Raw genomic sequence first — 27,826 nt, forward strand, 5'->3', positions numbered from 1 at the left:
AATTGGACAGGCAGTTGGTGCTGTGGAAGTATGGAGAGGGCAGTGGACTTTTTAACCCGATTGTTTAACACAAATCTCAGAGAGTGAGAGGATGTTTAATGGAAAAGAAGTGTATTGGTACTGATTTATAAGAACAAAGGGAAACGGGCAGAGCTGCAGTTACTAGAGAGCTGATGAGTGTCTATGTGGATCTAGAGAAAATATGTAACAGGATGCCAAACAGAGGAACTGTGGTATTGTATGAGGGAGTCAGAAGTGGCAGAGAAGTATGTGAGGGTGGTGCAGAACGAGAACTGGAGATACAGATAGGTTCAAGGTGGGGGTGGGATTTATCAGGGCTCAACTCTGAGCCCGTTCACAGTAGTGATGGACAAGCTGACAGATGAAGTCAGTTTAACAGTGTTTGTGGAGAGCGCTGTGATGTGTAATGAGAGTGGGGAGCAGGTGGGAGAGAGCCTGGAGAGGTGGAGGTATGCTCTGAAGAGAAGATGAATGAAAGTCAGGAGAAACAGGATGTGTTTAACTTACATTGTTTTCAGATTGTAGTTTGTTTTTTAACACTTCACTATGACACATTTACACGTATATTGTAAGCTTAGCATTATTAGGATAATGTCTATTGTTGCTTCCTCAGTGCTTGGCATTTCAAGCTGCTCCTGCAGGGATCCAACCACAGTGCCTGAAAAACAGAAAAAGCTGCCCAAATAAAGTCTCCAAGAACATAGGTCTTGAGGTAATTTTAGAATTATTTGCATCGTCACATTTCATTGATTAAATACTATATCTGGTGCGACATGATGTCCTGATTCAAAAGGTCTTACACCCTCCCCCTGCAGCTTCCCATTGTGGAGTCTCCATTTGTGTCTGGCAGCTTGAAATGGATGAAGAGGGAGTGGGTTATTCCACCAATTAGCTTTTCAGAAAATGTCAGGGATCCTTACCCCAAAAATCTGGTGAAGGTAACTGCTGCCATGCAACCCTAATCCCACAGAAGTTGGATGCTGCGTAAAATGTAAATGCAATGATTTTCAAATCTCATAAACATGTATTTTATTTACAATAGAACATAGAAACGTATCAAATATCAATCACGATCATTTTACAATTGATGACAGGAAGACAAATTTGGGAAATGCTCTTGTTACCGCTGCATATCACCTTCGCTTGTTTTAACAACAATTCTTAGAACTTAGGAAACCAGCTTCAGTACTTTTGGGAGAGGAATGTTTCCTGATCTTGTCTGATGCAGGATTCTTGTTGCTCAACACTCCTGGGTCTTATTTTTCGATCCTGATGGGCCAAAAGCTTTCAGTTAGTGAAACGTCTGGATTGCAAGAAGGCTAGTTCAGTCGACTATGAAGTCATGCTGTTGTAACAGCTCCAGCAGGCAGTGTCACATTGTCCTGCTTTTCTGGAGGTGCTAGCTATATTTCTGGATCATGTTCACATATGGCTTCTTTTTTGCATGATAGAGCTTTAACCTGCATTTATCTGTGTTCACAGACAGTGATTTCTTTGCCCATGCAGTAATTTCAATGACAGAATCATGTCTATTTTTAATGCAGTCCTGCCTGAGGGCCTGAAGAACAGTGTATCCCATGTTGATTTTCAGCCTTGTCCTTTGGATGCAGGGATAAGGAACAAATTTGTAAATTTGTAAAATGGCTTTATTAGATTTTCAAATCATTGCATTCGGTTTATTTTTTACATTTCATGCAGTGTCTTCACTCTTTTGGAATTGGGGTTATATAAACCAAGTGATATTGTATTGTATTCACCTCTGCTCAAATGACATTTTTATTTTTTGGGATTAGCTGACGTCCAACAAAGAAAAAAAGGTGGCCATAACTTACAAGATCACTGGACCAGGAGCAGATCAGCCCCCTGAGGGTGTTTTTACTGTTGATTGGCGATCGGGGATTTTGTATGTGCATATGCCGTTGGACAGGGAAAAAATACTCACAAGAGAGACTCACATGAGAGGATAAAACACACCTTTTGACTATGCTCAGTTTTGCAGTTTTTAATAGATGTAAACAGGTTAAAGCAAACATAATTCTGGTGGTTAGGAGAATGGTTTGCTAATGATTGACAGAAAAGCAAATGGGAGATAAAGCTTAGAAAGTATTGAGTGATTGGATTACTTGCAGAGTTGGACGGCTGATTGAGGAATCCTGGTGGGCAGAAGGAGAATAAGCAGACCTGGAATGAGAGATTCTGTGTTGGTGATGCAACACTGGATAATGTATTACTAATGAAACTAACGAATAAAATAGAAGACTTAGGGGGAAATACTGATGATGTAATACAATTGCAGTATGACTGCCTGAGAAAGTTGATGCCGCAGTCACACTAAAGTAGGGGGTACATTTTTCTGAGGCTTTTTTCTACGGTGGCCCTGAAAGGTCAAACGCACTACAAATGCAATCCTTCACATGTTTTGGTTTCTGCCACTTCCTCGGTGCTTCACTCACATTAATGTCTCCTTCAAAAACACTTCCCTTGTTTTTTTGGTGAGATTTGTTTTATTCAACTTCCTTCGTTCTTTGTGTGTTTTTGCAGCATTTTTATATGTGCTGGTGCGTTTGACCTATCAGGGCCACCGTACTTCCCTGTTTTGTACCTAGTTTATATTACATATGTTCATCTTGTGTTATAGGTCTATGACCTGAGCCAGCTCCACAGAGGGCTTGATAACCGTCCTGAAGTCTTCTGCACTGATGTTCTTCCTACTGCACAGAGCTGCCCAAACTACCGCCTACAAATACAAGCCAATGCAAAAGCCAATACATGCATTTAATAGCAAACCTTTGGTATATATGTAAAGATTTACAGTTTATATGACTGTAATATTTTCAGAGTCTTATATGTGCTTGTGGCTGTCCCCTCTTAGAATACATGTGCTGCAGACAGTGAACCCACAGCTCCTCCTTATGACTCTCTCCTGGTGTTTGACCGTGAAGGTAAAGGCTCTGAGGCAGATTCACTCAGTTCGATGAAATGGTTGAGCATTAATAAAAGGTGGCGATAAAGAGCCGAAGCTTCTCTGAGGGGAAGTCTACTGGAAATTTCATTTGCAAACAGCACCTCCTGGAGGATTAAATGAGGAATTGCTGTTGTCCTGTTGTCCCGATCAAGTGTGATACATTTTTATTTTTTTATTAGGGTTTCTAAGCTAATTAATATAATGATTAATTTACTTTTATGGTCTCATGTACTGGATTTATAGGTTTTAATATATGTAATATTTTTCTATAATATGTATCTATGCATGATCGCTATATTGTTTGACACAGAATATAAGATTTAGGTTTTTAAAAAGAGATTTTTTTGACTATTTTCTATCCAGTCATTGTCTTTCTATGCATGTACTTTATTTATGTGGAGTTATTTTAGGATATTTTTGTGTTTGAATGAAAAGAAAAATCTTTGTATCTTTTGTTATTTGTAATGGCTCAATGATTGTTGGTAACCGTGTCCATTAGGTTCAGCCGGGACTTTTTTGAGGGTCATGCACACATGCGTAGCTATACTCCAGTGACCATAGCTGACTGTATTCTAGGGGCCAAAGCAGGCAACACTAAAGGAAATTTGAAACTGCTAGCTAAGGATAAACGTAGATTTCACATTGGCAGTAATAGCACAAATTATTTGTTTGATTAAAAAAATATTTTCCCACAGATGTGTCATTAGGTAAAGAATCTCTAATAACTTCTTTACTTAGACACTTCTTCTCTGATTGAGCTTTGATTTAACTTCAGTTTTTCAGTATTTTCCTCTAAACCATTATCATTATTACTTCAATTTGAACTATGATTAATCTATATTTATTAACACTCTATGTAATATATCTACCTTATTATCCTAACAGAGCACTTCACTCGCAGGCTGTAGGCTTACTTGTGGTTCCTAGAGTTTTCAAAAGTAGTCTGGGAGGGAGTAAAATTGGAGGCGGAGCCTTCAGCTTTCTGGCCCCTTTATTCCCAGTTTGGATTTGGGACACAGACAGACTCTCTACTTTTAAGATTAGGCTTAGAACTTTCCTTTTTGACAAAGCTTATAGTGAGAGCTGGATCAGATGACCCTGAACCATCCATCCCTTGGTTATTTTGCAATAGGTTTCGGCTGCTGGGGGACATCACATTAAGCTCTGAGCATTTCTTTTCACTCCCTTCGTGTTTATACACCACTATGCATTCAATCATTAAAAATGATTAAACTAAGGCTCTTTGTCTCATACAGTGTCTTTTGTCTCGCCTCTCTGTTCCCTCTTCTCTTTGCCCTAAACTTTGAATTGAATACCAAGACTTTTTGAGATAATTATTTTCTCATTCTTATCTGATATGGGATTCTAGCTGCTCATCAATTTTGGGTCTCATTTGTTGTATTTTTCATTTCATGATGTGCCAAATGTTTTCAACTGGTGAAAGGTCTAGACTGCAGCCAGGCCAGTTCAACAGCCAGACTTGCTATGCTGTCGTAATAGATAGAGCAGTATGCGCTCTAGCTGAATTATGCAAGGCGATCCCTGAAAAAGGATCATTTGTAACGGTCTGAAACATGTATATACCTTGATGGTGCATCTCTAGATGCGCAAGCTGCCAAATTCTTGGCATGAAATGCAAGCTTTTGAGCTGAGCTCTCAAAAAGCTGGACGCTTCCTCTCCTCTTTAGTTAGGAGGATGTTTGGTTTTCAAAAATAATTTCAATTTTTGATTTGTACAGTTCTCCCACTTTGCCTCAGTCCATTTTAAATGGCCTTTGACCCAGAGAAGATGGCGCTGTTTTAGGATCATCATCACGTATGCCTTCTGCGAATGATCGAGCTTTAACCTGCGCTTGTGAATGGCACTCTGAATTGTTTTCAGCCTTTAACCTCAAGCACAGAGATTGTAATGTAGATGGTGAGGTATTCAAAGTGTTGAGGAATATTATTCTGAAATTGTTCCACAATTTCTAGATGCAGGGTCTGTCCATCTTTACTTTAACTGATTAATACCAGTTACTTTTCCCATTTTTTTCTTGCTCCCTCCCAACTTTTTTTTTCCAGTGTCTTGCTATCAAATTAAAAATTAGATATTTTTTCATGAAATAGTAAAATGTCTCAGCAGTAACATTTGATTTTTTTTTTTTATTATTTTCTATTGTGAATAAAATGTGGGTTTCACAAATCACTGCATTTTGGGGTTTTATTTTTTAATTTTGATTTTATACAGCATCCTGATGTTTTTGGAGCTGGGGTTGTATTTCTAAGTATTCTTCTTGTTTCTAAAATGAACCAAGTCCTCTGATCTTACAGAAAGCCCTGCCCTCAAGCTGATAAGCACTTTACTCATGGCTAACACGCTCTCTGAATCACTTCCTCAGCAGTGAACTTTAACCGTTCGTTATCATCCAACCCAAGTGAACTTTGACCAAACAAGTTTACTGTGTGGTATAAGAAGTAACTTTGTAGCCGTGAGAAAAGCTGTTCAATGTCTGTTATTCTGGTTGGATGGATATTTTCTGTTTATATGAAAGCCCGTGGATGAATAAACAAGGGCTTTACAACATCTGGGCAAGGTAAGAGGTCACAGACTGAAGTTAAATGCAAAATCTGAATCTGAAGGCGTTCATATCAACCATGATTTGTTTGGCAAAATATCAAATGATTTGTGCAGCATTTAACATCCATACAAATTAACTTTTTCCCTGACAGATGAGGCAGAACATGTTTGAAGAGGGACTGTACCAAGTATTTTTTAAGGATACACCCTCACCGTCCCCACAAACTGAGGTCACCAGTAATGGAGAGCTAAGCAATGCCAGGATTCATCGTTGGTTCGGGGCTGTGGTTAATACTAGACTTTTAGTCAGTGGGGTAAGAAGCTCGCCCAAACTATTGATTAACATCCTGAAGCTTTGAACCTGCCCATCTTATATTCTTTATTCCCCCTCAGGTGATTCAAATCCTCAGTGCCTTAGTTTGCATACTAACCACAATCACTCACGCATGTGTGAGCTACAGCTGTGCTGTCTCCATGACAACACCAGCATGGTCAAGCATATTTGTGAGTCCACATCTGCTTCAGCTGACATGCACACAGTATAAAATTTCTGTTTTAAAAGAGAGAAAGCGAAACAGGAGGTTGTACCTGTTTTTTGTTGTTCCAGTATGTGGCTGCTGGGTGTCTTGCAATTGAGGTTCAAAGAAAAGCGAATAAACTGAAGGTAAAAAGTTTGGTAAATTCTTATGTGGCTTCTTTTTTACTAATGTTATGATCAGCCTGACTTAGTTTATCTTAACAACAAACAGATCATCGCTCTGATGGGTGTGAATGTCTTTAGTCTCGTGTTTGGATTCTCAGCTTTGCTGGCCAACGGTATCAGAGCTGCACAAGCCGTCACACTCACTTACCAACAGGTAATTCTGCATTCCAGTAACTAGGTTTGAATCTTTCTTTATAATAAAGAGGTCCTGTAAGGAATCTCTTTTGGGGTTTGTGTTCAGCATACACGGAAAACCTTATAATCTTTCTTTTCTTTCTGCCTTCTTCTCACTAGCGTGCTGGTTCTTATGTTGCAAGGGCGAGCACCATAGTGTTCACCGTACATTGCTTCCTGGCATCACTCTACATACTTTTCCTGTCCTGGAGGGGTCTGCGCCGCTACAGTTCTCCCCATTTTCAGGTTTACAGTCGCGTCTCACAGGTAAATATTGGATGATAAGGTAAAATAAAAAACCTGAGACTGGGAGAAAATCCTAATGAATGCTGTGACTTCTGGTTTAAAGGAATACAGGAATGCAGTTTAATTCTGTCAGCTTTTTTTTAGGGCATGATGATGTATATTGAATTATTTAATTGGCATTGATTTGTTAATCACTGCTATCTTAGTGTTTCATCTGGATGCTTTTCTTGGCAGGATCCAGATGAAACCAATGGGCCTCTCCTGGAACAAGTGGAATTTAATATGTGAAAGATCTGAAATCTCATTGTTTGCAAGCATAGTTACTGTCATTAAATTGTTTGTTTGATCTGAATATAGTAATGTTGTAAATCTGTTAAAGGCAGTAACCTATCCTCCAGACAACCATTCACCCTCACACTCACACCTCAGAACAGTTTCTACAAACATCAGTTAATCTAACATGCACGTCTTTGGACGGTGAGAGGAAGCTGGATTACCTGGAGAGAGCTGGCATAGACACAGGCCTCCACAGAGACTTCAGACTGGCTGGTGGAGTCAAACCCGGGGCCCTCTTATTGTCAAAAAATTGACAGTGGAAATTGCTGTCATATATAAATATGTCAATAAAATTTGGTCTTTTTTATTTTATTTTTTGTAATTCAAGGGCTATAATGGTTAAAACTGCTGCCATGGTTTTCTTTCTTCATTTACTTCAATGTTATTCTGCAGAGGGCACTAGAGGGCGATGCCGCCACAGATTTTTCACATCGTAAACCAGTGTGATATTTTACTCCATTGCAGTAGTTAAGCGTAAACCTGGATAATGAATTTCATTTTATTATTTAAGGGTTTTTTTTCTTTTTTTTCAGCACTCAGGACCTTCAGGGCTGAGAAGCCAGAGTGATCTAATGAATATGCATCTTCTTCAGTTGTAATCTATCCGTCGCTGACTGTAAATAAATGTTCCTGTTGAAAAAGCTTGCAAGAATCTGTTATTTTTTTCCCCCTCCCTCTGGATATTTTTTCATGAATGTCAGTGGGATTTTAAGCATCTTACTTGAACCCTAACCCTCGTCACAAACTCAACATACAGTCAAAAACTGCACATCACAGACATATGTGCATGAGTAATAGTTCTTATATTTATGTATTGTGTAGTAGAGGGTGTGGTGTGTTTGAGTATTTCAGTGATGGAGGATTTAATTAGGAATTTAAACGAAGGTCATACACCACTCCAGCAGCAAGAACTCTCTCTCTCTCACACACACACACACGCACACAGACACACAAACATGCACAAACAGACGTATGAGTGGAAAAAAATCCAAGTGCAGTTACTTTCTCACGGCAGTTCGGGCTAACAGCTTCCAGCTGTTGCCTGGCTGGGAGAACTGCTATGGGAACACACCGAGTACAAAGACTAACGTGGGATTAATTAGTAAATGGACACAGAAGTGGTATATACCAAAGCAGGACGATAAAGCTGGGTGTCCTGGCAGAAACTGACACTGTGCTCATGTTAGCAGAAACCACATATCATCACAAAGGATCACAACTACCGTTTGTGAGTTTTGGGCCTGAGTGCTAGCCTTAAAATAGTAGAGCACACGATAAGTTAAACACACATTTCAGCAGAATTTACTTAAAGGAGGATTTTGTTTTTCAGTGAATATCAGCAAATTAAAAAAGGTGAAGCTGGGCTGTTTAACCACGTCTTCTGATGAGTAATATCTTTTCTGTTTGGAGTGTATCTTCCCCTCTGACTCCACAGGAAATCCTCTCAAAGGTGCAGAAGGGAGGGAAGTAAATTAAGCTCGGATGTTAGGAGAGTGAGTGTGTCCGGAGGAGAGGAAGCGGTGACCACATGTTGGGATTCCCTTTGATAAGTCTGGCCGACACTATGACCTTTCAGCTGAATGGCCTCAAGGTATCTGATCTTGAACCACTTTGGAGAAAGGGAACAGAAGAAGTGAAAAAAGAAACGACAGACCACTTATCTTGAGAACATTCATCAATAATTTATTTTCTTACTCTCAAGAACCACCACAGCTTCTCGTCTTGAAAATTTCATCATCAATTTTGAACAACACAGTTTTGAAAAATGCAAAGTTACTATACAAATTCTTAATAGAAAAAAGAATAAATTAAGTGTGGAATTAAGTTTTTTTTTTTAATCAATTCCACATTTGTTTTCCTACAACACCTTTAATGTACTGTTTCAGCTGAAGAGAACTGATAAAATTGAGTTACATGCTCTATTGTCTGGTAGAGGAAGTGCTTCTACTATTAAACTGTTTGTTAAAATAAGTTTCATTTTGCACATCTGGTATTGAATCTATTGATAACAATGAAGAGATGTCTAGATCCTACGTGACAAAGCAGTAAGTGGTCATTTTGTAGCACCTGAAAGGGTTGTTACAATGTCCGAAACTTAAAAAAAACAAAACAATACTGGTTCATTTAAAGTGGAACATTGTTAAAACAAAGGATGTGAATGTTAAAACCCCCACAAAATCTAATAGTGCCCCATCAGTACATACAGGAAAAGACTTGATAAAATAGTTAGTTCATTTCTTCTGTTGGGAGTATTACAAAAACCTCATACATTAGTATGGAGCACAGGAAATATGTTGTTTGGAAATATGAAGGGAAGGGATGTCACACGTCTTCACAATGAGCTCAGAGGTCAGAGATTACAACGAGGTCAAAATGGTACTTTTTTTGGTGCGGGATGACACCATGGAGTAAAACGTGCTAATGGTAACACGAAGGAGCTGGGCGCTGTCTTTGGGGTTTTCCTTTCTCAGAGGATCTTCACGGCATGCGTGGGATTTTTTGTCTAGCACAGAAATGTTTCGGAGGGAAAAGCAAGATCAAACTCAAATACACTCGAGTAAAGAAGTCATATTAGGCGGTAACCAGTGATCACTGGTTCCAACTCTGCTTAAAGACTTTGGCCAAACTTGGCAGGAACAACTGTCCAAGAACTAGCCATGCAGGAGGTCGGGCGAAACCTTCTTAGTAAAATATTGTAAAAAGGGGCAAATTACAACAACTCACAGCAGTCTATAAAGGAAATACAAATGAAAGACGTACCGTTCCTCTCATACCAAGAAGCACAATACACCTTTTGTCCAGTCTGAATGGTGCTATAGGATCTATCACTGAGATTCACAACGTGTTTTAGAGCAAAATAACACTTGGTTAATTTAGATTTTGAGGAATAAGGAAACAGTGGTGAGCATTAATTTGCAACAGAAACATTTGTCAAAGGAAGAGAAGGAAAATGGCTAAAAACAACCAAAATTCCTTTTATTGTTATTTATTTTTTATTTTTTTTACAAAACTAGATGTGCTTTTCTAACCCTGTTCTGAATATTTGATTGATTAGGACGTGTGAGAAAAATAATTCTCTCCATTTGAGCGGATTAAAGTATTTGTTTGTTGGCTTTAGCGTTTCTTCCCTGACAGCAGGGGTTTTAATTATCTGATGCCTGAAACACAGAGAGGATTGCCCTTTAACACCTTGTGGTTACACTGATATGAGAATACACTTACTGTAGGTCCAGCCCTCAAAGACACTGTTAATGTTGTGCTTTCAGACTTAATGGTGTTAAAATACATTTTTATTTCACTTAATACCAAATAAACCCTCGTTGGATGTCATCCGTCCGCTGTGCCTCACTGTAATTTCATAGAATGGCTTTCTGCTGTGGGGAAGTAAAGGGGCTGTGTGGTTTGTAAAGATTTCAGTAGTAAATTACAGTATTAATGTAAAGCACCAACATATTTGGAACAGATAAAGTAAGATGAGTAAACACAGTGCCATAAAGGGATACTCAGCATGGTGAGAGCTGGTGTAGAGCCAAGATCAAAGGTTAAACAATTCTCACTGAGCCAATGCAATATTAAAATATAAGTAATGCCAAGACATGTCAGACATTTTTTCTTTCTTTCAGGGTTTAATATGAAACAGTGCGCAAAGGCCAGACCAACAAACTTCAGACAAAATTTAAAAAAGTGCTGTAATGACTGAACAGCACCCATAAATGACCTTTTCTTCCAAGCCTCCTCTACTCCCTGGCTCATACACCATGTGATCAAACATGCTGCTGCGGACAGAGAAATCCTCTGAAGATCACAGATATTAAAATAAACACGAAGGATGAAGTCAGTGAAGAAGGCAAAAGAGTAATGCCAAACAACCACAAATCCAAATTCCCCCTATCATGATCCTTGAATTCACTCTGCCAATTCAAACCAGTCCAAAGACTTCTACGAGGGTTGTTATTGCTATAGTCCTTATTAATATCCAGACAGTCTCTCAGAAACCATGCTGATATTGACACTTTGAGTACAGTTTTCACTTTTTTTCTTTGTGCCTGCCCAAGAACTCTGGTGTGACTGGTCGATTCAGAAACTGTCTATGGTTGTGGGTAAAAGAGAGAACTCCTGAATGTTTCAGTCATCTTTTCTTTTTATAAATACGCTGGAAGAAATAAAGAAAAAGAAAGACAAACAAGTGTTAATGGGAATGAAATGCAACACAGTTCGTTTGGGCCTGGAAATGGGTTTTAAACTGGTGGCTCAAATCCAGCAGGTATCCTCTGACTGGGAGGCAGTGCACTGGAATAAGTCTGGGGACCATAGATGAATATGAAAGAGATCCTGGAATGGCCTGTGTTGTTTCTGCTGAGTTTTGAGTTGCATGTGGGACGTTTTGCTGTGCTCTCTCTTCCCATCGCTCGCTTCCCGTTGCCCTGTTATTTGTGTGCTGCAGTAGGTGAGTAAAGAAAGGGCTCTGTGGTGCTGTAGGGTGACAGTTCAACAGCTGAGGTGGCATTTCTCAGTCCGTCCTGTGAAATCTGCCCTTAAAGAGCCCAGCGAGTAGTCCCTGTCCTGCTGAACTGCAATAGACAGGTCATAATAAAGAGGTGGTGAGATGTTAGGAGGAGGGAGGCTCACGTCCAGCCCGTCAAGTCTGCTCAGGGCAGGGTTTCTGCAGGGCTTTGAGGATGAGGTTGTCAGTTGTTGATGGATAATTGTGGGGGACAATGGAGAGGCAGTAGGAGAGGGCAATGGGACTCTTCTAGGCCCCATAGGAAGGTCTCAGACCAGCGTTCCAGGTTTGGCCTTGTCTTGTCCGTACCACTGGACATCTGCCAGCTCTGAACACAGAGGGCTGCTGAGAAAACAGCTGTCACTCAAAGTCCTGCAGAGGAAGAAAGACCAGAATCAGAACAGATGAAGGGCAGCTTTTTTGTCTTTGTCTGCTGTTTGTGAGCTTTTTTGTTGTTGTTCAATCTCTGGTCTGTGACGGTGCACGGTTAAGTGTTGTTTATTAGTGAATCTTGTGAGCTGCAGTAAAGCTTTAGATCAGAACGGAGCAGAAAGCATGCAAAATTCAGGCAGATACAGGCAGAGAGGGAGTTCATGACACGTATACCTCCACCGTCAAAGAGCAAGAAATGAGAAATGAACCACAACTGTCAGTGCCCCACAGATGTGCATTAGTTTATCATGTTTTGATGGGATACATTTTTATGAATGAAAAGTTGGACTAAATTTGGTCCTGATGTTCTATAATGAAAAAGGTTTGCTTTAAAATCTACTGATATTGCATTTTCCTAGTACTACGCTAGATTTAGACCACAGACGGTACCTCTATGCATCAGAGCTGGGCTGAGGGGGAGACTGACAGACGTCCTCAGTAGGAGAGCAGTCTGCTGTCCCTCTAAACCAGGAGAGAGGACACACACATAAGGAAAGGAGGGTTAGTAAAGACAGAAAGATGGACAAGATAGAAATGACAAACAGTAAGCAATAAGAAGATTTCCAAGAGAAAAAATTAAGAGTAATAGGTGTGTAAGATAATCAAGAAAGACAGTGAAGAAAAAATGTACATAAAGACCACAAACAGGAAAACAGGCGGGAAAACAGGCGGGAAAATACAGACATATATGATCTGACTGAAGTCTGAAAAGAATTAGGAAGTGTTTTGCACCCAAAATCACAGACAACGACACAAAGAAGAGCAGACACTCGAAGTTTGTGAGTGTGTTAAGCGTGAGTCCTGGACAAATATGAAGAAAGAGAAAAAAAGCTGAGTAGCAGATGCAGTTTTCCCTGATATTCCTATCCGGCTTCAATGTCTTGGCAGCTTTTCAGCCACCTTATGCGTGCTTGTGGGTTTCTTACCCGCTCTGCCAGTTAAGGATGTGTTGTGGGCTGCAGGGAGGTGTGGGTGTAGCTGCGTGTTCACTTGACGGGGTCATACTCCTCTGGCTGTGAGGGGAAGCAGCTAAAGTAAAAAAAGTAGAGTCAGTTAAGTGACACAAAGACCAGAGGTTACAGTGAGGTGAAAGACAAAGGAATTCCAGCTATGCTCGGGGGATGGGGGTGGGAAATACCCTGTGAGCTTGGGTGGGAAGGCTGAGGGGGGAGAACAGGCCTCGTTGGCGCAGTAGGCAGCGCGTCAGTCTCATAATCTGAAGGTCGTGAGTTCGAGCCTCACACGGGGCATGGCTTCTTTTTTATTTTGTTCTTAGCCCTTATCTCTTCATATGGACTTGTCAAAAAAGCATTTACTACACACGTCCACATAATAGATGAGCAAGGCCTAAAATGTCATGCTTGGGCCACAAAGATGCATATTTACTTCCCCGAAGGGACATTTCAAGGTTGATTGTCATTCAAGTGAGAAAACTGGGCGAAGATGTGAGAATCCTCACATAAATGCGGGAAACATTAACGTGTGTGCGACGTGACCAAAGCCTGTGAGGCTTCAGATCACAAATCATTTAAATTCAGCTTTAATTGCTTAGTAATTACAATTTTCCTAAACATTATTAATTTATGTATAATTAAAAATAAATGCGAGTTGAACTGCTGAACTACTTAGTAAGAGTTCTTAATCGGAACCCTAATCTCTGAATATACATGAATAATCTCATTAATTATTGCACGCATGGGTCACACAGCAGGCAGCGTGAAGGTCTCATAAAATAAAGATTTGGAGTTTTAGTTGCATTTTTAAAATCAGCAATACCAGCTAGTAAATTACAACCAAGACCAACACAAATCAGTTTGTCAATTCAATTCAATTTACATAGAGCCACACAGACAGCCATCTCAGAGTGTTTTACATTGTAAGCTATATTAAGAGCGAGAACCACACGATTAGATGATCCCTTATGAGCAAGCACTTGACATAAGTGGGTAGGAAGAACTTCTTTGTAACAGGAAGAGACCTCTGTCATTACCAGGGTCAGGGAGGGGCAGTCAGATACCATTTGGGGTTAATGAGAAAGAGAAAAAGACAAAAGAGTAGAAGAGAGAGATCCAGTTTTGGATAGGATATATGTTCCTATCCAAAGCTAGAGTTTTAACAGGCTTGCCTTTTAGCTCAAGCAGCCAACCGGAGGAACACTGCTTCATACCCACACACACATGCCTCACTCTACTGACGCCTTAAACAGTCTATTGCAAAATTTCCCATCCCTTCTTCAAAAACATCAATACCACTAGAAAAGATTAAAAGTGTATTTTCCTGCTGCTCAAACTCCATAATTAGTCAAACTGAGCAACTGTCTACCCTTGTGAAATTAAAATATTAGCTTAAGAAGCTCTGTCATTTTTTCTGAATGCAGAGATATTTGTAAACCGTTTAATTATTAACTATTGTTGTTATAATCTAAACATTTATGGAAAACTAATATAGAACTGCTCTCAGTCAGAAGATCTGAAGCTAAACGATCCCTCAGTAGTTCCAATAATCTGAGGAGCAAAGGAATTCAAACCATGCTTTACATGTGGCGATGGCCTCGGTTTGCTTTTTTGTCACGGGGTCATTTGACAAAATTAGTGACAGCAGGGATGTACTGCATGCCTTCTCAGTGCAGTAGCGTGCCAGTCTCATAATCTCAAGGCTATGAGTATGAGGCTGTGACCGCTGATATCGGTTCACCTGTTTAAGATAAGGTTTCACGATGAGACCTACCTGGTGAGCCTTTGGCGAGTGTTCCTACTCTACTTCCTCGACCATGTCCCAGAGTTCCTTGCTGTGACCCAGTCTCAGAGGATGTGGATCCCGAATGTGAGTGACTCCTCTCCTTTAGGCTCCCTGAAGACCTCTGGTACCAGCACCGCAGTTCTTCAGAAACGGCCGCCCTCCCACCTCCTCCGCCTCCACCACCCTCTCTCCCCAATGATGGAGTCCTTACGATCTGAGAGCGCGACGGCGTAAGTCGGCCGCTTCCCTCTCCTCCCTCCTCTCCCCCCCAAGCCTCTTTGTACAGTCCCCCAGCCGTGTAGGAACTGGAGGTCTTGAACTGAGCCTTCACGCTGTAGTGTCCCTCCTGATCACTCTCCAGGCTGCGCACCACCACGGGGTTGGGGCTGCCCTCTACATATAGAGGGTACTCTTTGATGCGGTACTGGGAAGAGGGCTGGCTCTGGCTGTGGAGGTAGACTCCATGGTGTCCCCCTCCCACTCCACTACCACCTAATCCTCCACCAGAACCGTTCTTAGCTGCCAGATTTGGCATTGAGCCAGAGTTAGAGGAACCCAGGTGACCTGCAGACCTGCAGAGAAAACAAAAAATGATATACGACAGTCTCACAGATATATTCATTTCTTTAAACACATGAACATATATATATGTATATTTCCCTGCTCTTACCTGTGTCTTTGCCTCTGCCTCTGCCTGGCTTTGGAGGGTGAATCTTCTCCCAGAGTAGAGTAATTTGGGTTACTGCCAGGGGGTCCTCCAGAGGGGTAATAATGCTCCGAGCTGCTTTGGCTGGTGCAGGATGAACAGTCATCCAGTGGGTCGGAGCCATTGGAGCTGCGTCCTGGGCCGAGGAAGAAGTCAGGGCTGCCCAGGGTGTGCGGATGTGCGTCGGAATCGGATGCCAGCAGTTTGCCCTGGGACTCAAGGCTGGAGCTGCGGTTCCTAAAGTGCTGAGAAAGACTGTGCAGACGGGTGGGACTGATGTCCACTGACCTGTGAGAGTTGGCAGAAATACTAAGTGTAAAGACTGGGCTTCAAAATCTACTAACTTATTTAACACAAAAACTGCTGTAATTTCTAGTTAAGTAAATGGAAAAATAGAAAGAGCAGCAAAGGAGAGCTAAAGTGAAGAGGTCCAATGGCTTATTTCCAGTTGGGAAACAAGGCTTAGTCAGTTTACCTGCCAGGAAACGAAGGTATATCAACTGACCTGGTGGAATGTACATAGTGCGGGGTCCTGGTCCTCAGGTCCGGAGTTGATGGCATGCTGGACTGAGAATTCCAGTGAGGAAGGCTCCTAATGGGGCTGCTCTGCAGAGAATTACTACCCCCTGCTTCTGCACTGCCCGAACTCGGGAAACGCCTGTGACTAGACAGAAGTTAAATAAGTTACATTCAAAATAAATGCAATTATTATCATCAGCATCCACTGACTTTCTACATTTGCTGGCTGCAGTTCCTCTCTGCAATTATACTTCTTGCACACACACTCCTCTAACAGTAACTTGAATGAACTACTTGTTGTCTAAGTCTGATTAAATATAGCAAGAGATCACATTGCTATATTACAATAATAATTTAAAGACAAACTCACTCATACCTCGAGTGAGATGAGCGTTTCTTGACTTTCTCATAGGGCTCATCCAGTGATGATTCGCTCCACATCTTGGGTTTGATAGGGGATTTGTCATAGTCAGAGCGTGTGTAGTGCAGGTGTCGCAGGCCATCCAGGGACTGCGGTGGAGGGGGGCGACTGTGAGATGGTGGTCTTGGAGGGAGCCCCTTATGAGGTGAAGCTACTGGAGAGAAGGTGGGGGTACCTGTAACTTGAGGATCATCTGAAACAAAGTAATGATTAGATTGGATTAGACATTATATTATTATTAGGAACAGCACAGCTATCAATGGGAATAAGGCGAGGGACGGAAACTCACCATCATCCAAGACCAGTGCATCAGACAATGAGCTGTCTTCAGAGCCAATATTGGCTTCTATGGGACATAAAAACAAAAACAAGAGGTTACAAAATCTAAAAGCTTTTGTGTCAGTGTCATTGTTTTCAGATCTTTATTATATCAATAGCAAAAATACTGAAAATGACTAGCCTCGCCATACAATGGGTGGGTTTATATAACAGTACAGATAAGAATATTGCTGTCTGTGGTGGCAATTACAGCAAATTGATATGACATAGATATGAAAGCGATTTGATTTTCCCTAAGTGAACAGGCAGTTTATTGGTACCTTCTATGATAAGCGACGCTCTCTGCGTAGGCTTCTTGCCAGAGCGGACCCGGTACTCATTGATGGAGTTCTCAATTTCCTGGAGCTTCTTCAGTGCATTCAGATAAGAAGTCTTCCTCTGTTTCTTCAGCTTTTTACTGCTTACGTGAGGATCGCTGGCGAGACGCCTGGCTGCCTCGGTAATCTGTGACTGAATGGCAAACTCCCGCTCCAAACGCTCAAGTTCTTCTTCCTGGCAAATACACAAACATGATTGCAAACTTAGAGTAACACAAGCACTAAGTTACTGGATCCACTCGCAGCTTTTAGCAACAGAAATGTAGGAATGATCCAAAAATAACAAGTTCTAGTTTGCAGACACGGATTCAGAATAACTCTCCCATGCAACGTAGTTCGGTTATACACATACAGAAAGCCTTGCCAGAGAAAACACACTGCGGAAATCATTTATCTGTGCTGCAGCCGTGCATTTTCTCACCACTGGATAATCTCTATTGAGACACTCTGTCCCCAGTAATAACGCCTCTCCATCAATCTGTCCTCTCCTCTTCTATAGCTCTCCTGAGATTTCTCAAATCAAACAGGTGAACCAAGTAAACATATGCACTGTATATATACTGCGTGTGTTGCCTGGACAGTAAAATGTATACAGACATACCTCTACTGTTAAAACATGACAAGAAAACAAAGTCCTGTGACACACTGTGTCCATCTAGCACGTAATTCCTTCACTGACATCTGAGCGCTCACACACATGATTTCACTTGTCTCCACAGAGGCAGAACAATGATGTATTCACTTGGGTTGACTTCATAGTGGGCTACCTCATTTCTGAAGAATCCCTCTCACTAACAGTGGCTTTACACTACAGCCGAGCGGCTTCTGTTTCTGTGTGTCTACGAGTTTAAGGTGCTCCGTGTAGATCAAGAAACACCGTTTGTGCTTGCGATGCACTTTTGTGATATCGTGTCCCTGGATTCTTTTCAAAGCACACAAACCTCTGTGGAACACACCCACATGAATGCCTGCACACATGCAGGAGCACACACAATCCTACTATCACCACTTCCTGTGGTGAGAAACCAGCCGAGCTATATTTAGAAGTTCTGCTGCTCTGGAAAATCTAACCGTGGCACAAAACCGGCAGCGAGACAAAGCTACTTTACAAGATCAAGATGTCTCAGATTGTGGCTTTTCAGGGTTCTCAGTTTTCTTTGTTACTTCAAAATTAAATTCTGATAGAATCGGTTACTTTATTATCATGTGAATCCTCATCCCACTACATTTTGAGAGCAATATGTAGAGTGTATTAGCTTCATTTAAATCCTAAGGAAAACCTTGATTTGCTCAGAATAACACAGAGCCCTTAAACAGCACTACTGTTCAGTGCGGACCATTAACATTACAGCTAGCTTAAGAGGAGATAAACTCACTAAACTAATTAACGCTGACATATTCCAGCTGCTGCATTACACCACTTGGCCAAATACATATACTATTAGATATTCATTTCAAATGCTGACTCTGCTAAATGAGCTCATGTTTTTATTTGGGGAGTATGAGACTGGAGTGAGAGATAAGGTGCCAGTAAAAGAAATGGAAGTTATGGCCTCACCTCTCCCTTAGGTAGAATTTTCTGCTCATCCAGTTTGAAGGCGGTACCGATCTTCCGTCTCACAGTTGGCGGCTCCTCTCCCGGATCCAGTGGATATTCCTTTGGAAGCTTTCCAGTCAACTCCTGGAAAAATTTAAGGAGAAGGAAGGTAGGAAGTGTGAGGCCATTGAAATGAGATTAGAAAGGATTTACGCTTTTCAAAATATTCACCAATTCAAACAATTATTTTCACTTACCGCCTCCCGTATGCAGATGCTCTTGAGTTCCTCTAGTCTCTGCTTTAGCGTTTCCTCCAGAGCTTCCTGTCTGGCCCTCAGCGCTGCCAGCATGTCCTTCTTAGCCGTCTGGGAGCTGTCCGATTCCTGAGAGCCTGCAAGGTGCAAACAACACGTAAAGTGAAGACAGGAGTCAGAGTACTGTTCTGAGGCAGAATATGAAGCAGAGGGAGAAATAGCTTGTGCACCTGCTAGTCTTGCAGGATGTTTACAAGGAAGTGAGTGGAACGTTTCGATAAGGAAACTGAGTTTTGCTGATGTGTTTGTGCAAGCGTGTGAGTGTTTAAAGGAAGGGGCAGTTTAGGACAAAGTCGGTGACGCACATCTCCAAGACCCCGAGGTGGTGCCAGTCTTGTTTGAAAACAACTCATACCCTCCCACTCACACTGTGTTTCTTGCTCTCTCATTGACCCCTTATGTGGGGATGACGGACAGATGGACACGCAAATACTAAAAAGTACTGGTGAAAATGTTTTGTTAGAAATAAACAGCTGTCTATAATTCTTAGATAAACCCAAATTACATTAAGAGTTTCTTCTGTTTTGGAGGAAAAAAGCCTGCACGTTGAAAAATTTCTGAAGACTTTACAATTTAGATCTATTTCGAAAGCCCCGTTTAGACGTGTCACAGATGTGTCACAGTTCCTGTTCATGCTGTTTGACTAAGATCTACCCTAGTCATCAAGAAATCAACACCGTAATCACAAAAAGAAGTGACAAGGCACAGATAGACAAAATGAAGAAACACTGAATGATATGAGGTGCGATCAGTACTACAGAAGAACGCAGAGGAGGATAGAGGAAGGTTAGGAAGGGATACATGAGAAGAGCAAGGGCTAGGTGGAGGTGAAACAGAAGGAAGGAGTAAATCTAACCGAGGTGATCAATAGCGAAATGAAAAGCCCAAGCAGACAACGCATACTGAAAGGGAACTGTGTTCTTCCCCGGCAACAGTAATTGACTCAGTAAAGTGTGAAATACTTTAAACAGCTGACCATGTAGTTACGTACATGCTAATCATAGATTATGCTTGGCTGGACTAATGCATGCAACTTAAAGTGATTTATACAGTAGTAGCGAATCAGGTTACAGTACTGGTGTTTCTCATCAATGGAATTGCTGCACTTGATTTCCTGGCATGGAACACATTGTATGTGGCTGTATGGGAGTAAAAGGGCATTTTCCCTCCCAACTCTAATTTTAGCTAGTGTTACAAATCTTCCCGTCACACTCGTTACTTGTTCAGCACAGATAAGCATTGTTTTAAAGGCCATGCAAAGTTGTTCACTGACCCTCTGCCCCTCTCATTCTCTTACCCACTAAAATTAGAGGAGTCGGGGGCCTCTGGAGGATGAGTCTGTGTGACATGGGAGTGGTGTTCTATACATACTGAAAGACACTGGGTGTGGTGTGAGCACAGTATATGTTTGAGAACATTCAACACAGAAACGCTGGTCTCTTTCCAGTCACAGCTGTTTCTGTCTCTCCGGTTGTCAGCAGGATTCCTCATCATCAACAGATGCGAGCACAAAGACAAATCTTTGTCGGGGTATTTCCCCCATGTGCTTATTTTCCTCTGAAGCAGCAAACACGCACTGACCTGAGGAGAGCAGGCTGCCACTGCTGCCACTGATGATCTTGCCCTTGCTGCCCATGTTGGCCAGTTTGGAGGTCTTCAGTGTTCCTGTTTCTGTCAGGTCTATGGCAATCTCGCTCAAACTCCTCGCTGCATGAATCTTTGACTGTATGGACGAGCATGGACAGGCTGTGTTAACACATCTGTAAACTGTTAACCCACCACTCCTGCTGACCATGCCTTGTAGAATTGTAATTATTTCGTGAGATCTATTGTACGCTTTGACTTAAAACGTCGTGGGAGAGACTGACCTTGCTCTGTTTGCGGTCCAGGTAGAACTGGTGCTGGCTGATGGCCATGGCCCAGATGGACTTGATGAGGGCAGGACAGGCGTACCAGGTATGCACAGCAATGCCGCTGTGACCGAACGTCCTTCTCGTTACCGACGCCCTACAGTAGGAGCGGACACAAAGCCTCCTTATATACACTGAATAAAAAAGATGGCTACATGTTTACAGCAATGAAAACACTCCCACTGGACTGCTCCAGTGACTAGTGCTGCTACTTAGAGAGCGAGCTTCTTTTGAAGCCTGAGGAGAACTGTCCTGATAGAGATACATTTTGCAAAGCCACACACGATGTTTCCCATTGTTTAGTCATCCTTTTTTAAACACACATCTGTAGCTGAGCAACAGACCAGCTCCCTCTAATGACAGCTTCCTTTAAAGAAAACACCGCCGCTCTCTGCTTCACCCTGTCTGTCTCTTTTTCTCCCATTCCCTCTGTCGTTGGAATAACACTCCACACATATAGCCATGTTAAATAAACACAAGAGAGGTCACTTCCTCCGCAAAAAAGCTATCGCACAGCCATCTATCCTTCTGTGGTCAACTACCAAGGGTTTAACATATATCTGTGCATGTTTGTGTGCGCGAGCACTAGAGCGCGTGTATTCTTTGCATGCATGTGGCTGCACGAGCATGTTAATAATCAGCCTTTCAATCCGTGGCGGGCTCCACCAGGACATCCTCAATATCTTGCACTGTTGCCAAGACAAATTTTTCAGCCATTACTCAATTAGATTCTATCTCTCTTTCCGTGTACCGCACAGTATGGAATCTGAATCTCAACATATTGACTCGGGCCGCAGTGGTAATTTACAGTAAAAGCTACTGGAAGGCATTTCTTAACTGATGTAAGACTTTTATGAGTTCCAGATATTAGGCTTGAGACCACAGATCAATTGCAAGAACATTCATCATTAAATTTACTGATTTAAGATCACGATCGTCCAATGAGGACTTCTGGACAAAGAGGACATGAATGCTTGATAATTAAACGGTTTCTTAGAAAAGAACGGCATCAAATCAATCTCAGCTTCAGTTTGTGATATAAATTTACCTCCTGGGGTCATGAACTTCCACCGAAAACTTCTTCTCTCTGAAGTAGAGGTTCTCCAATTGACGCCATTGGAACACCTGAGATTTAGGAAAAACAGAAACTCTTCAGGACTTCTCACAGAAAAAACGTGCTTCACATTAAATCCGCACAGCTTTCAGCCGGGTCTCTTCACTATATGTTCCAATTTGTTTTGAAAGAAAACGCAATGGGTAAGGAGGGGGGGGGGGATCGGGGCTGAAAAGGAGGAGTTGGTAAGAGAGGAGGACCTAATCTGGAGCTCTATGATCAGGTCCAGACCAGGCAGTCGTGTCCACAGAGGATCCCAGCACTGGATGATCTCACTTTGGAGATCTCACTTTCTTTTTGCCTCCTTTCCGATCCTTTGACAACCATCAGCGCCGCTCTAAAAGAAGCCAAACCCAGCTGGGCAAGCAAAGTTCCCTCTAGACGTACTCCAAAACATATGTGTATCTTAAATCCTCCCAGGCGCAGGGAAGCTGAAAGTTCTGAGGTGGTGGGTGTTCACTATCTGTAAGCATGTGCTTGTGCTGGCGGAGAGAAAGTGTGTAAAGTTAAGTTTCCTCCTCTCCTAGAGCTTTGCTAGGAGCATTAAAAAGTGAGGGGGCGTTTGTGCCTCCCCTCCTTCTGACCCCTCCTCCCTCCCTGAGGGACTGTGGGCTCTGCTCTGGGCTGTGGTTGTGGTGTGTGTGTGTGATGAGGGGTCTGGGGCGTGATACGGGGGAAAGAAGCTTTTTGCGGTCCTGCCGATTGAAGTGCCCTTGCTTTGTTTAGTCAGACCTCTCTGCCTGCACACACAGACATTCAATGTCTGAGTGTATTTCGTGCTTGGGAAAGAGCAGAGTGTCGGCTACTTAAGAACACAAGACGGTCTGCATCTATCAGCTGTAAGAGACACACAGAAACATGAAACGAGTATCAAACAGGAGAACAGAAATAAGGCGAAAACGAAAATGGGAGGGGAAGAGGAGAAAGGGTGTGAAGGGAGGAACAGGTCACAGCCGAGGAATTTTAACAGCTTGGGAAAACAATGGACAGAAGGATGAGAGGGAGAAAATTGGGGGGGGAATATTATGAACAAAAAAACCCAAAACAGTCATGCGTGCCTGTGGGTGCACGATGAAAGAAAATCAGTGATCTTATCAAAACTTTTACTGTACTGCACGTTGTCAATGGAGTGTTAAGTGCTAATGTAGCATGCTGCTAAAAATAGCAGGCAGAGTAGAAATGGAATGAGTGACTGTGTGAGTGTTGGCTACATATGGGCCAGAGCTGTGGAGATCAGATAGGTGTTTGTAACTGTTTGTAACTGTGTTCAAGCACGAGACCACTAAAACTGTCCTCACTGTCAGCTGGACAGACTTACTGCAATTTTGAAAGTGCACTTTGATGTTTGCGGATAAGCTGTACGTGTACGCAGAAGGTATTTGAATCTGTTTGAGCCACCTTATTTACAAAGAGACACAATTATGCCACCCTGAACTTTAAATTTAGCCATTTTTGCTTTCAAGTATATACCAGATTATGTAAGTACTCCTCTTACATAAACCTGTTGTATTAAAAAAGACTTTCTTATGTTAATATCTTCAATATCTGATAAAAACATGCTGGCAGCTTCTTCCTCGGGAACTCCAGTAAAAGCCAGCGGGTGCTGCTGTTATCAGGCTGAGGGTTCGGCATGTGCGTGTGGATATAAATCCTCTTCGATTTGGCTGTAGAAGCCTTACAGACAATGGCACAATCAGACACAGACAGAGGAAGTGACTGGTCATTATTCATAAACACACGAGGTGCCCGTGTGCACGGAGCCACGTCTGTCTCACAATAATGTTTGCACACAAAAACACACATCCACTGGAGATGAAAGGTCACATCTGATTGAGTGTAAACGCCTTTCTTTGGTGTAGCAGACTCCCAGAGGACCATTGAAAGAATAGAAAGTTTAAATAGCTTACATCGGTTTAACTATAGTGTAGCCAGGTATTCTTTTCTATAACTGGAACTAGGAGTCCCAAAAACTATTGTTTAACCCTTGGGTGGGGTTCCAGTGCGCACCAGTTGCCACAAAACTTGTTGTTCAGTGTTTCAGAAAAAGAGCACACAAACAGATGCTGACACAGACGAAGGGGTGATATATTCATATATTATGTAAGTTTATATGCAGAGAAACGCATAAAAGAATAACCATATGTGCCGTTTTTAACTTAAATATTCTTATTATTTAATCATAGTGTTTTTTCCCGGTCTGTGACTAACAGACTCTATCATCTCTGCTTAAGTAAGTCACAAGACACTAATGAAGCATTAGAACAGTGTGTGGGTCCACTGTAAACCCCTGCCATGATGAACTGTTCTAGTGTGTCCACTTTTAGCATGTGGTAAGACTGGAGGAGGTATTTTAAAACCACTAATAAAAAAAAGTTGAGGGTGTGGTAGGTTGCTTGCATTTAGAAACAACAGGATCTCCCCTTATAAAAACTAACTAATTAAAGAGAACTACTTTTAGCGCACAACTATTGTACACCACAGCGTGAAGCTACTCTCTAATTCATTAGGGTTTTTTGTTCCTGTGTCCAAAGACAACAGCCCCAAAATGTCTCATAATCAGCGTTGCTCCTCCATCTCCCAGATTTACAGTAATGAAAACTTTAACAGTGGTTGCACTGTGAGTCAGTGATTACTGGTATCCATCTGAGTTGTGGGCTGACGAATCACCAAATCTGCACTTCCTGCAGTTAAAATAGTGGTGACACTCACTTACTAGCATTCGAATGACCTTCGTCTTTTCTAGAACACATCTCTGGAAAGAAGAAGCGCTAACTCTCTTTTATCATCTGATTATTGAACAAAGCTTCACTGTGTTCAGTGGAGTTTAGCTGAACATGTAATGTTTTATTAACCCTTTAATGTCTAGTGTGTCATATGTGATGCAAACTGTGTTTTGAGACTTCTAAATCATCAGTGAGATTTTTTTTTCTCCCCGAAAACCTAAATAACCCAGATTCAGCAAATACGATAGAAATTAAAAGTCATATATGGAAATAAAAATGTAAATAATTTCTAAACAAATTTGTCAGTTTTTGGTTTCAGCTTGAGTCAAAACATGATAAAGAGGCCCAATCTCACTCATTCTCTGCTCTCAAATGCATAGAAGAAATAAGGGAGGATGAGTATGAAAGGAGAACAAAGTCAGGGTGTCAGCACCAAAGCTTAATGGACCTTGAGTCACACTGACTGTTGCTATGGCAGCTGAATGCTTGATAAGCTGGCACTTCTCAAAAAGTGGCCCCTGCTTCTGTTTTCTCTGTCCAGACAGAGGTATAGTTTGCATGTTGTTTGTTTGTTCCTCAGCAAAGGTGCTGAAAAAATACTGGATAGAATGCCATGGAAGCTGGCGAAGAAGAACCAGCTCGGTTTTTAAGCAATAGCGTTATAGCATCAGTCTTAGTAGAGAGCCCTTCTAGTTTTTGACGGGAATTACATCGGACAAAGATATACCATTGTTTACCTGCCTGAAAAATTTACAGCAAAGAAATTGGGAGGGAAGGGAAACCTATATGGAAGGTTTTCAATTAACTTAATTCTACATTATTTTAAACAGTGTGTAAGGGAAGTCTCCTGATTTAAGACTTCAGGACATGTTTTCCTGATAAGTTTATGGCCTCAATTGTTAGTTTTTAGTCTACAAAACCTATATATATATATATATATATATATATATATATATATATATATATATATATATATATATATATATATATATATATATATATATGTATGTATGTATATAAAATTAATGCTACATTGTGATTGAGAAGTTTCTGCTGAATGTATGTTCCAAAAAAGGTGGTAACAACCAAAATGCTCAACTCAGAACTTCTAAATATAAATCCATAAACACATGGGTAGTGTCAAATCGGTTACTTCATATATAAATACCAGTCCATTCATGCTGCACAAGTTAACTTTAATTTACAGTGTAAGCCTGTGCTTTATATCAAAAAAGTACACAGTTTGCAACCAATCCAGAGCTTTCTCAGAATGACCTGGTGATGTGAGATACACAGACTCATTTTTTTCATCACCATGGTTACTTAACACCAAGGAAACCACTAGATTTAGCACACTTGAATGAGACAGAATTTCAGGCTTGGTGACTGGAATGCACTAATTATGACACACTCAAAACACGTTAGTGGCAAACAGGAAAGCATTTGGGCGACAGGAAGTATTCGTCAGGATGGTGAGTTCAGTGTTCAGTCCATTTCCTGTCTCTGAGAGTGTGCATCTGTTTGTGTATGAGTAAGGGTCTTAGTGGGCAATCAGTGTGCAAGGACGCTGTTAACACAAATAACATCTTTCGAGACAAAGGTGAACGGCAGAGATCAAGGCTTGAAACCAGTCTGGAAGTCAAAGGTGAGGTAAGAATTGTTTTTGCAGATAACCCACACAGTGAAATGACTGGGAGGAGGCAGAAATAAATTAAGGACAGGATGCAAAACATTCTAAGACTGAACATCTCCAGATAGTAATAATTATACAACATTGTTAGTGCTCTTTGCAAACACAATACATTTGATGACTGAATGGAACAATAGGCAATAGGGACTGTAAAAAAAGAAAGACAGAGAGCTTTCCGTATAAAGCAACATGTTCCCTGAATAAATTCTCTTCTTGGGGTGAAATGAACTGAATTTAAAAAGTGAAGGAGGAACGGTTTAGTTTGTGCGGTAGATAGATCAGAGAGAGCATTATCTCACCTTCCTGGGCTTAACTTTGTCCTGGTAATCATACTGAAAGATGCCTTTATAGCTCAGACCCAACCACCATGGGATCCCCTGCTTGTCCTGTAACACAACAAAAATAACTCAGGAATGGCTGTGCATCTGTGCAAGACTCAAAGGGGAAGAAAGGGAAAGTTAAAGAGAGGTAGAAAAAACTGCACAAATGGAACAGTAAAAATTTAAGTTCCATCATGTGTGCAAAAATCCCAACTGGGTGATTAGAGATCCAAAGTGAACAAAAAATGTGTGTGGTGTGCGGTGCATGTGTGAGAAAAAAAAGAAACGGCAGAGCAGTAAAACTGTACCTTTACAGAATAGTAATGCACTCCATATGTGGGTAGAGACTCTACAATGCTCATATAACTGTGAGGAGCAGAAAGAGAGACATGTAAGGGTTACAGAGAAGACAGCTTTCAATGTGCTGGACCAACATAACTAAAAGCATAAGCCCCCTTCACACAAAGCCCCTGTTCAAGGCAGAGTGGTTGTGTCTTTATTCCCCCTCACACGTCTAAGTGAAAGGTACTGTACAAAGACAGAACTGGGGGGAATTGTTATTGTGCTTTTAAGCCCTCAGCAGAGGTAGTCACAGAGCCGATTCAACATCTGCATGAAGGGTAGAGCTGGCATGGCCATGCCACACTAAACCCCAGTGCAGTTATGTGAAACACATAATGCTTTTGCTGGAGTCACAAACTGGGGTGACACTACACCAGCCAAAATGTGGGGGATTTCTTAGAGGCGTTACCACCTTATCTCTGTGTGAATACATAAGACATTTACACACTTACTTTACGATTGCCTGCCCTCTACTCTGCCCGCTGAGCTTCTTGTAATGCTCTATGACCCGATCTTCACTGTAGGGGGGTGGGATAAAGAGAAAAGAGGAAAATATCAGCAAGACGATAAACAACATGTGAACTTATAAAACGTTTGGTGGGTTTTTCTGGGTAAAAGTGTCTCACCAGTAAGCCAGTGACGGGTGCTCCTTTAGGGCCTGGGTGGGTAGAGCAGGCAGCTTTTTCAGGTCAGACCTAGTTGCATCGTTACTGTGAAAGAAAAAGAGCAGACTTGATCAGCGACACTTATTCTCAACAGTTTCACACAAACCTGAAAGATATCAATCAACTGTAGAAAGGGGACAACTTAAAAAAAGTTGTAAATTAAATATTAAAAAAAGGATTTTCTCCAAGTCTTAAAATGAACTTTAGAACATTTTGGAAGAAGGGACAT

The 27,826-nt window shown here is 41.5% G+C and overlaps 2 protein-coding genes and 1 non-coding gene across 12 annotated transcripts in view; 2 read left to right on the forward strand and 1 right to left on the reverse strand.

Moving 5' to 3' along the window:
• The first annotated feature begins 5,667 nt into the window (after positions 1-5,667).
• Positions 5,668-6,957, forward strand: tmem253 (transmembrane protein 253). Its single transcript, XM_084932506.1, has 6 exons — positions 5,668-5,860; positions 5,940-6,050; positions 6,154-6,210; positions 6,296-6,403; positions 6,544-6,690; positions 6,904-6,957. The coding sequence occupies exons 1-6, from the start codon at positions 5,699-5,701 to the stop codon at positions 6,955-6,957; spliced, it is 639 nt and encodes a 212-aa protein (XP_084788632.1). The 5' UTR covers positions 5,668-5,698.
• A 1,705-nt stretch (positions 6,958-8,662) lies between these two features.
• frmd4a (FERM domain containing 4A) overlaps positions 8,663-27,826 on the reverse strand; it is a 98,319-nt gene continuing 79,155 nt past the window's right edge. For 6 of the 10 annotated variants that reach the window (XM_084933229.1, XM_084933231.1, XM_084933228.1 and 3 more), the window contains exons 8-24: positions 27,559-27,642; positions 27,385-27,450; positions 26,899-26,956; positions 26,570-26,656; positions 21,792-21,868; positions 20,702-20,843; positions 20,415-20,556; positions 18,777-18,910; positions 18,541-18,663; positions 16,926-17,157; positions 16,616-16,672; positions 16,282-16,519; positions 15,892-16,050; positions 15,351-15,674; positions 14,669-15,252; positions 12,868-12,970; positions 8,663-11,881 (exon numbers count right to left, since the gene is read on the reverse strand). In XM_084933229.1, the coding sequence (XP_084789355.1) occupies positions 11,779-11,881; positions 12,868-12,970; positions 14,669-15,252; positions 15,351-15,674; positions 15,892-16,050; positions 16,282-16,519; positions 16,616-16,672; positions 16,926-17,157; positions 18,541-18,663; positions 18,777-18,910; positions 20,415-20,556; positions 20,702-20,843; positions 21,792-21,868; positions 26,570-26,656; positions 26,899-26,956; positions 27,385-27,450; positions 27,559-27,642 (2,713 nt within the window). In that variant the 3' untranslated portion in view covers positions 8,663-11,778. Of the gene's footprint in view, positions 11,882-12,331; positions 12,404-12,867; positions 12,971-14,668; positions 15,253-15,350; positions 15,675-15,891; positions 16,051-16,281; positions 16,520-16,615; positions 16,673-16,925; positions 17,158-18,540; positions 18,664-18,776; positions 18,911-20,414; positions 20,557-20,701; positions 20,844-21,791; positions 21,869-26,569; positions 26,657-26,898; positions 26,957-27,384; positions 27,451-27,558; positions 27,643-27,826 lie in introns of all 10 variants that reach the window. The other 4 variants (XM_084933227.1, XM_084933223.1, XM_084933225.1 and 1 more) reach the window with 3 other exon arrangements.
• Positions 13,119-13,191, forward strand: trnam-cau (transfer RNA methionine (anticodon CAU)). Its single transcript has one exon. It is a non-coding gene; the product is annotated as a tRNA-Met (tRNA).

This window comes from Perissodus microlepis, chromosome 7, assembly GCF_051167445.1.
Source record: "Perissodus microlepis isolate ML-2025 ecotype Zambia chromosome 7, ASM5116744v1, whole genome shotgun sequence".
Taxonomy (NCBI): domain Eukaryota; kingdom Metazoa; phylum Chordata; class Actinopteri; order Cichliformes; family Cichlidae; genus Perissodus; species Perissodus microlepis.